At 40.8% G+C, this 8,848-nt stretch overlaps 1 protein-coding gene across 1 annotated transcript in view; it reads left to right on the top strand.

Moving 5' to 3' along the window:
• The first annotated feature begins 7,693 nt into the window (after positions 1–7,693).
• Positions 7,694–8,848, top strand: part of RCN1 (reticulocalbin 1, EF-hand calcium binding domain) — a 26,858-nt gene continuing 25,703 nt past the window's right edge. The window contains exon 1 of the mRNA XM_009334578.1: positions 7,694–7,953. Within this exon, the coding sequence (XP_009332853.1) occupies positions 7,694–7,953 (260 nt within the window). The remainder of the gene's footprint in view (positions 7,954–8,848) is intronic.

Raw genomic sequence — 8,848 nt, 5'->3', positions numbered from 1 at the left:
CATTTATTTGGGTTTTTTATCTTGAATTCTTTCCAAGACTTTTCTTAGTGTCTAATCACAGCTTTCTTCACGAACTTTTTTTTTAAAGGTCTTTGCGCAAGGCCCAAAGACAAACACTGCTCCTAAAAGTCCTAATGCTTTGCCTTGTAGGTACCTCTTTTACAGACTCCATTGTAGACAGCATTCACATGATCATTCTAGGACGAAACCCCGAATGACTGTTCATAGTGCGCTGGCATGTTGAAAGCAGCTTATTCCATGAAGTCTGGCACCCATAAAATGGGTATAATAGTTACCTACCACACAGGATGTTGTAAGGCTTAATTTATTACTGCTGTAAAGCATTTTAGACCCTTAGAAGAAGGGTGTTACGAAAACGTAAAGCGCTCTTGCCATAAAACATTTGTCTGGCTGAAAGCTCTCTTATAACACTGGTCTGCTTGAAAAACAAAGAGGGATGTAGGGAATCAGAGTGTCTTACCAGGCATTTTCCATTAAGATAAAAAGTACTGCTTTAATTTATTTGGTGTCAGCATACATATTCTAAGACTCTTGGTGATGGAGAAGGAGGAAGAGCAGTGAGTATGTCTATTGCATAAAGCATACGTGAATAAAATATTACTAGGACATGGAAAAGCATACAAGCTATTTCTCATCAGCTAAGTGCATTTACCAAGAGAAACAGATATGCAAATGCAGGAACTTTTAAAACTTTAAGTCCTTTAGATTAAAGCAAATCATTATGAATAATGCAAACTGTGTAAGAAATACTGAGTGAGGATGTGAAAACGGAGAAAGATTACAATATTTCCAATGACTTGTTTGTGAGCAAGTGTTTTGTTTTGTTAGGATTTTTGAGAAGCAAGAATCACAGCAGTAAATGCAACCATGTTCAGTGGCTGCCACCAAAGCTCATTGTGCTTGAAATTCTTTTTTACATGCTTTGCTGAATCAGGAGTCTAGCACATGAAATATACTTCGATCTTGACAGTGGTTCAAGCCTTTTCCTTAAAGTCAAAGACCATTTTGGGTTTTTTTTGCTTTGATGCACCATCAAGCTCATGCACATTCTTTGTCAAAATATATCCATATAATAGGGTTATAATAAATAGTTCTTTTAACAGTTCATTTAGGATTCCAAAATGATGAGGTTTGCAAAATGCAGAGAAAAATCACATAGATTTTTTTAAGCAAACAAACTGTAACAACCCCTGAATTAATAATATGACTGAAAGAAAATTAAATCTGAGATAAGTTTATATGACCTAAAGGCTTTGGGGCAGCACACAGCAATATGCTAAAGACAGACTCACAACCACAAGCTACGTTTAGGACTCAAATCACATATGAGTGGCACATTTCAAGTGTTCTTCTACTCCTTAAAATAGGTATGTACTTACCAGATGCTGACAAATGGCCACTCCATAAATGGGTAAAGAAAGATTTCTTCTTGTTCATATTTGATTTTTCTCTTGCATTCCATGTCATGTCCACCTTCTACTCACATGCTACTGAGTCAAAAATAGAGCTATTCCATGAGAAATGTTGATGCTTGGTATTTTTGATCTGCCCAGAAGACAACACAGCATGTGACAGCACATATTTCTTACAAGATTTTCATTGAGTTCACTAGAAATCCCCATATAGGTGCTCATAACTTGGGCTCTACATTTTGATGCCAAGAATCAGAGGTTATAAGTCTCAAAAGGACCTTTAAGACCCCAGGCTGCCCTCCAGCAAAACAAACACCACAATATCCCTCCAGCAAATTGGAAAGCTTCAGAGGAGCATCTCAACTTTCAGGAATATACTTAGATCAAACTTCCAAACCTCTTCCAACAATATGAAAACAGAAATAAAACTGGCAGGTGCATCTTTTGCAATGTCCTGTAGCATAAAAGTCATGGGTCACTTAACTGAAGTGATTGGAAGTCAAGAAGATAATCTAAATATATACAGCCATTCTGTGAAGTCTGCTACATTGCAGCTGGACTTCCAAAAAAGTTTGCTATGAAACTAGTAATAATATCTAAAATTAAATAGCACAAAATGAGCTTTACTTTAAATTCTGATGAAATTTAAGACTGATATTGTATCCTAGAATACAACTATAGGAACACATCACTGCAAGAATAGCTTAGGTGAATTCACTGTGCAATGGCCAGCTTCACAGCAACTTGTCTGTGTCCGTGCTCTCCCTCACTGAAAGTGTGCTGACACTGCTCTATAGATAAATATATACTAAGTCCATACCTTACCTTGCTTCACAGTAATTTGTGTAAGCATATCTGGAGAGGGATTATTGTCATGATTGTGCCAACAGGCATTGATCTCAAGGCACTTACATAGAGGGTACTCCTTGCTAGTAAAACCATGGCTTGCGCTAGGTTGAACGTGGGATATTGCTACCAGTGAAATGGCAGCACTATGGCTCCCAGGGAAGCCGCAGAATTTATGACCTCGTGGCACCACTCTGCAAGTGTCTGCCCCAGTGACATCAGATCTTTGACAAGTGTTCCTAAACTATTCAAGGGTGGGCAATTCTACCTTCAGACCACAGCCTTTCCCCTTACAGAAAGTATTGTTAAGCAAATTTAGCCCACAACTTGTTTGGTGTGCTGCCTACCCCTTGTCACCAGTTTTACAGTGTCAATTCTGAATTTGTTTCATGTGAACTAACAAATTTAAGTACCCCACTCTAATTGACTTTAGCCTTGGAAATTTTGATCGCAACAGAACAGTTTCACTGATTGCATAGTGGCAAATGGAAGATTGTCACTTGTTTTTAAAGTGCTTGCTTTTTACAGTGAAGAGCATGAAGTGTACCAGCAATGTTAACCTTCCGGAAGCACACAATATTTAAATTACACTGCTCAGAGCACAGTAATTGAGCCAAACAGACATAAGTTCATATCCACTGAGCTTTCAACGTAGCAAATGCTGCCATCAATCCCTCTGAAGTGCCCTAAGGATGGTTTGTATGCCCAGAACATTGTGTATTTTTTTCCAACTCTAGCAGTAGATTTAATAAACTAATAACTTCCCCTTACAAATCTTACCTCAGCCATGTACTCTAGGCATGTTCAGATTGTTGGCTAACTCAGATCTTTCTAACAGATCTAAACCCCTGAGTAAACAATAGAATACCTCTATATAATTTCTCTGCCCCATTCTTGAGTGAGCAGACTGACAGGAGCCCATGCGTAGACATGATCATACATTTGTTAAACTGCCATGTTTATGAAGAGTCACCACATTATTAACAAGCATTTTAAGAAAAGATTAATCAATCACTCCAGAGTCCCCTATTTGTTTATGATCTGTACCTAATAACAGAAACAATACTTTCCACAGACTGTCACGATGCCTTTATCCTTCAGAGGTCCAGATTCCTGTTCATCAGTCTTCACTACATTATTTGCAAACAAAAGTATAATAAAGGATGACCCACTTGCCTACAGAATTCCTCAAGAAAAACATACTTTCATTCCTTTTGTAATTTTCCAAATATCTGAATCTACTCTGCACTCACATATGAAAATTACAGACACCAGAACACTTAGTTGCCACACAGATGTTGTTACCAGATGTCTCCGCCTGGGTGCTGCTGGATTCCAGGATAAATGAATACTAATATTCCTAGAAAGGGAAGGACGGTCTTGCCTGTAAGGTAAAGCAAGGGCACATCCTTACTTGTTACACACCACTGCAATGACTCTGGCATCAGAGGTACCTGCAAGGATGCTTTACACTAAGAAAACAAATAAGGCCACTTCCAGCTACTTGGTATCTTGCAGTGAAACATAATATACATCTAACATACCTAAGGCGATATTTCAAAAGGCATCAAGAAATGCAGCAGCTGCATTGTTCTCTCTCCTCTTTACTTTGTACATAATGCACTGAGTTTCTGGATTCACTGCACTTTGTGGCAGTCGTGACATTTTAAGTTCTTGCAGGGCAAAGTGTAACCTCTATGGAGAACCTGCACATAGTATATGAACCACTATTGTGCCTCCCTCATCTTCAAAGCAAGACACATTCACCCCTTCTGAGAATATCAAAAAGTGCTGTGCTCTCCCTGCTGGGTTACACAGGCACAAAGCAGATTAGGCAGAGACAGAAGCAAACACATTTACTCATCTAAGAAATCCAAACATCCTCTTAAAAATTAAGGTCTAAACTATCTTTTGAGAGAAAGTGTATTATATTCATGAATAAAACAAATATATTCGTTATTTATCAAGAATCTGTGGTTAAGCCTTTTTTGTTTTATTGACTTTTAAAATCTTGCTTCACCGACGAATCCAACTCTCAATACGCAGGAAACAAGCAGATGCTCAACATTGCTTATTAGCTATCCTATCAGCCTATCAAAATGACATAGTGAGACTTAATAACAGATTTTTTATAAAAGTTTTATAAGCCCAGGTGTAAAACACATGCTATGTCACAAATACAAAGGGTTTCACAATGTCAGCTGAAGCCAGTTTTGCTGGCTTTTTGCAGAGTAGGTATCTTGGAAGAAGCTCTGTCCATCCCAGATAATGCCAGAACTTTAATTCTACTCACTTTAGTAATAAATTAAACTATATCAACTATCCTCAGCCCCCACACTCCCCCAAACTAAATAACAACATCTTTTCACTCTACTTCTACCTGTACATATCATATCCTATAAGCAGGAATAACAACACATACATTCATGCACTCTCAATTTCACATTTCTAACGGATGAGCCTAAGGAATCCTCATAAGCAAAGCATTTGGAATCTCATTCCAGACCCAAATTTTGCTGGTTTGAGTCCCTCTCTAATCCCAAATGCAATGTAAAGTGTCACACTGTAGGGTAGCAAACTCTTCTAAAATAAGATGCTTCGGGAGATAATGATCATTTTAACTGTAGGTTTGTTCTAGGGTAAGAAAAGCTGATGGTCTACATCCTGATTCACAACATCCAAGCTGACTGAAACACAACTGTTATTGAGAACAGGCATGAGCTGAAGTACCTTGCAGAATTTGTCCCTAGAAGATATAAATGATATAAAAAAAGGAAAGTCTTTGGGCAGAAAAGTATTTTTCTGCTCCAAAAGCACCCTGATCTCAAATGAATTCTGCTGTGTAAATAAGCCTTACTCCCGATCACTGTGCTCATCTCATATTCATAAAAGCAGCAGTTTAATTTAAGAAAAAGTCTCTTAATACATTGCTTAGCACCCTATCCTTTTTACAAGTATTGGTCAATTGAAAAGCCTCGTACTTATGTTCTTTCTTATTCTAGGCAGGCTTGTTTATGGTGTTCTCATTTCTAAAGAGAAAAAAACAATATAAAGTCACCCGCCTTAGATTAGAATAAAACCATCTCAGGAACCCTAATTATACCTTTGCCTTTGTAATTTTTTCTCATTTGGATTCACAGAGAGCTCTTGAAACCAAATGCTAGTAAAAGCAAAAGATCAGGGTTATTATTATCAAGCACTTATACTGTGTGTAAATTTACTTAGTGCTTTACAAGCAGAGATAAGATATACTTCCCACCCCAAAGAGCTTAGAATCAACATAAGATATGACAAACATAAGGACCGCAAAGAATTGGGTGCAAAAGGAAGAATGCAAGGGTAAAAGAGGGTGATAAGAGATAGGGTAATCTAAAATGACTCACTCCTATCACATAATCAGACTGCGTTAAAGGACCAAGCCGCTTCCTTCCTATCCAACAGCAGGTGGGGCTACTGCAGTACCAACCTCTGCTGGGGACGGCTGTAACCTGGGCTGGCGTTGCAGCCTTGCAAGGGCCGTCAGAAGTGGGAATCTCTGGCATTTCGCACTCAGCTGTAGAAAACTGAAGTCTCAAATTCAGAACCACAGTACAAATGGCCTGATTTTCATCATTCCTGTTGGCCTCAGCAAGGTTTACCAAAACTCCAGAGTGCTTTTTTGTGTGTGACTAAAACAGAGATTCAGAAAGATGCAGGCCATAGACTCATCCCAAATCTGAGCAGCAAAGCTCCACTGGCTTGTGATACAAAGTCAGTCTACATCAGTTGAGGAGCACACCTGAATGACTCCTAAAAAACTTCAGTGCATCTCATTTAGAACACGTATTGCAGATCAAAGCTAACTATTTATAATACAAGTGTCAACTCCACGTGCAGTTCATTCCCATTACCCTATCAAAATTAGCAGCATGTAGAAATGATGTTCGAAGTAGAATGCAAGAAAAAGTCCTGAGGACGAATCTTGTTAGCCGAAAGACTGAGATTATTTTCAAGTCCAAAGGTCCAATTCTGCTGAACTGAACAGGAAGCCGAGCTCTTTCTCAGGAGAGGCAATGGGCACAGAAAGGTGGTGTTGGGTTTAGCATCCAAAAACCACCTGCAAGGATGATAGATCCAAGTTCTAGACTCCACCAAGCAAGTACAGTTCAGTGAGGAGAAGCACTGGCTGCCACTGCAGAGCCCAGATGTTCAGTTCAGCTATGTGGACCTTCATGACTCTGACAGCTTACACAAGCCATGCAACAGGGTAAAACACGAGAGCCCCAGGGACCAGTCTGTGGCAGGTAACATCCCTATATCGTTGTTCAGGGTTTGAGGCCCAGTCTTCATGCTCTATTTCTACCACTTCTGAGTCAGTGGCAGGTTGTTCTGCAGCATGACACGGTCTCTGCCAGTGCTTTGCTTCTTCCAGAGTCAGGCACCATGGGAGGGTTTTAACGGTCCCGGTCATCATTTTTCCAGTATGGACTCATACTGCCAGCACTGGAGTGGAAGCATCACTTTGTCCCCATCCCTCCTCTGACATGCCAGCCATAAAGTTGCTCTACAGAGGAGCCAGTCTTCTCTTTGTTCGCCTCATTTTCTATCTTTAGTCACTTAGCATTGATTCCGTACGTGCTGAGGACGTGTCTGGATGAACATTTACACTGTTCATCCAGAACACTGTCACTGTTTCCCATTAGCTAAAACAGGTGCATCCCATCCACAGCAGCATGGTACTCAGGACAAGCTGCAAAACCCACCCAAGAAGCGGAATAAATGTTGTGGCGGTTATTTAACTCGCTCATCACTAAGTAACAATTCACTCATTGTGAAATTGTTGACGGCTATCTCAGGGTATCCCTGCAAGCAGCAGTTCCTGCAGTGTCGACGTACCTTGAGATATATACACAAGGTCTCTGAAGACTTTATAACTTGGTTGCTAGCCAGTGCTGTTGCGTCCTCACTGCTACTATTACCTCTGCCAGTTAAATTAAGATGGGCCAACATGCTACAATCACACCTTCATTTTGCCGGATAGACCTATGGAGATAAAGACAGCCCCAAATCAAAAGAGAGTCCCTGATCACAGTGAGAGACAGATCCATAAAAGACAGGCCAAACTGTAATTTTTCTAGTGAACATAATAGTTCCATGCTGTGAAGCATGGAACCAAAGATACTAAACCAAGCGTGGGGCTGGCCATCTCAGACACTGCTGAGGTAGATAAAGCTGCTTCCTAACAAGTGCGCAGCACCTCTCAGGCCCAGGTTCCCTGCCAGCCAGCCACAGCAGGACAGCAAGCAGGTGTGGGGAACAGGAACAGTAAGAGGACATGGTGCCAAGTTAAGGACTCTCCTGACCTTTTTTCCACTGAATGATGCTACCTTTCCTCACCTTTCCACCACCTGTGTGATGCCCCTATGTGTAGGGCCATGCACAGCTCCCTGATGACCACAGTGTCTGAGCTTGGCGAGACAGCAGGGTTTTCCGGTCACGCAGAAAGAAATGGCCAGATGGAAGCACGAGGAACAGTCAAAGGAAGAAACAAACAGTTGGAGTCACCTTCAGAGCAAAAACAGACAAAAGAAAGCACTGCTCTTTATCCAGCAATTTTTGCACTCCGTGTAAAATGCCTGGCTACAGTAGAGGCACTCCACAGGGAGAGGAGGAAGAAGTTGCTGTCTGAACGACGGTAAGTCCTAGAGGCAGAGCTTCAGATTTGCATACACACAGTCCCTGCCTCACAAGTTTAGCAAATGTGCCCCCTCCAACACATGGCCTGTTTTCTCACTGACTTGTATTGCCCTAGGACTGCTAGGAGCCTTTGAAATCAGAGGGTCTGATTCAAAGACGTTTTTACACCAGGCCAATTTCACTTTCTTCAGCAGGCTTAGTCCCAATTTGCACTTTGCTTGAGAGCAGAATCAGGCCCACAAATCTGTTGAGATGCAATGATGCTGTGTCAACATTTTTTCAAAAAGCATCATTCCAAATCGACACCTACCCCTCACAGAAGACGGGCACACTCTTAAATGTGGTAATTAACAGGCAGTGCTGCAACAAATGCCATAAACATTAATAATATGAAATCTTTAGCAGACTTTTTGCCTCTGCTTGTAGAGGGTTTGTTTTTCATGGAGGACAAGCAATGGCTGTGTGTAAATTACTCTCATGTCAAGTGCTAAAATGCAATAATGTACCACTCTAGAACATGCATAGAAATGACTGCTTTGCCATGTATTTTGTACTAAAAGCAGTAACCTAATCATCTGAGTAAAGCTGAATGGGCTGTTACGCACCCTCAGCACAGCCCAGGAGCTCTTACATGTGATTTGAAATTGGTAATTCACATTTCTCACAGAAAGCCAAGATCAAGTGGCACAGAGAAACTCCCTCACCCACATCAGATAAACGCCTGCAAAGAAGCCCAACTATACCACCTAGAATAATGTCCCATGCAGCAGTCAAGGCTGCAATATTGAAACAGAACCGATGGTCAACTCTCTCCATCCAGCTTGATATTGCTCTCTTTAGCTGTGCTGGACTGCAAGGAGCCTCATCCATGGCCAAAATTATGTAGCATTCCT

The sequence above is a fragment of the Pygoscelis adeliae genome, unplaced genomic scaffold (genome assembly GCF_000699105.1).
Source record: "Pygoscelis adeliae isolate BGI_AS28 unplaced genomic scaffold, ASM69910v1 Scaffold171, whole genome shotgun sequence".
Classification (NCBI taxonomy): domain Eukaryota; kingdom Metazoa; phylum Chordata; class Aves; order Sphenisciformes; family Spheniscidae; genus Pygoscelis; species Pygoscelis adeliae.
This window is presented reverse-complemented; position numbering and strand designations above follow the sequence as displayed.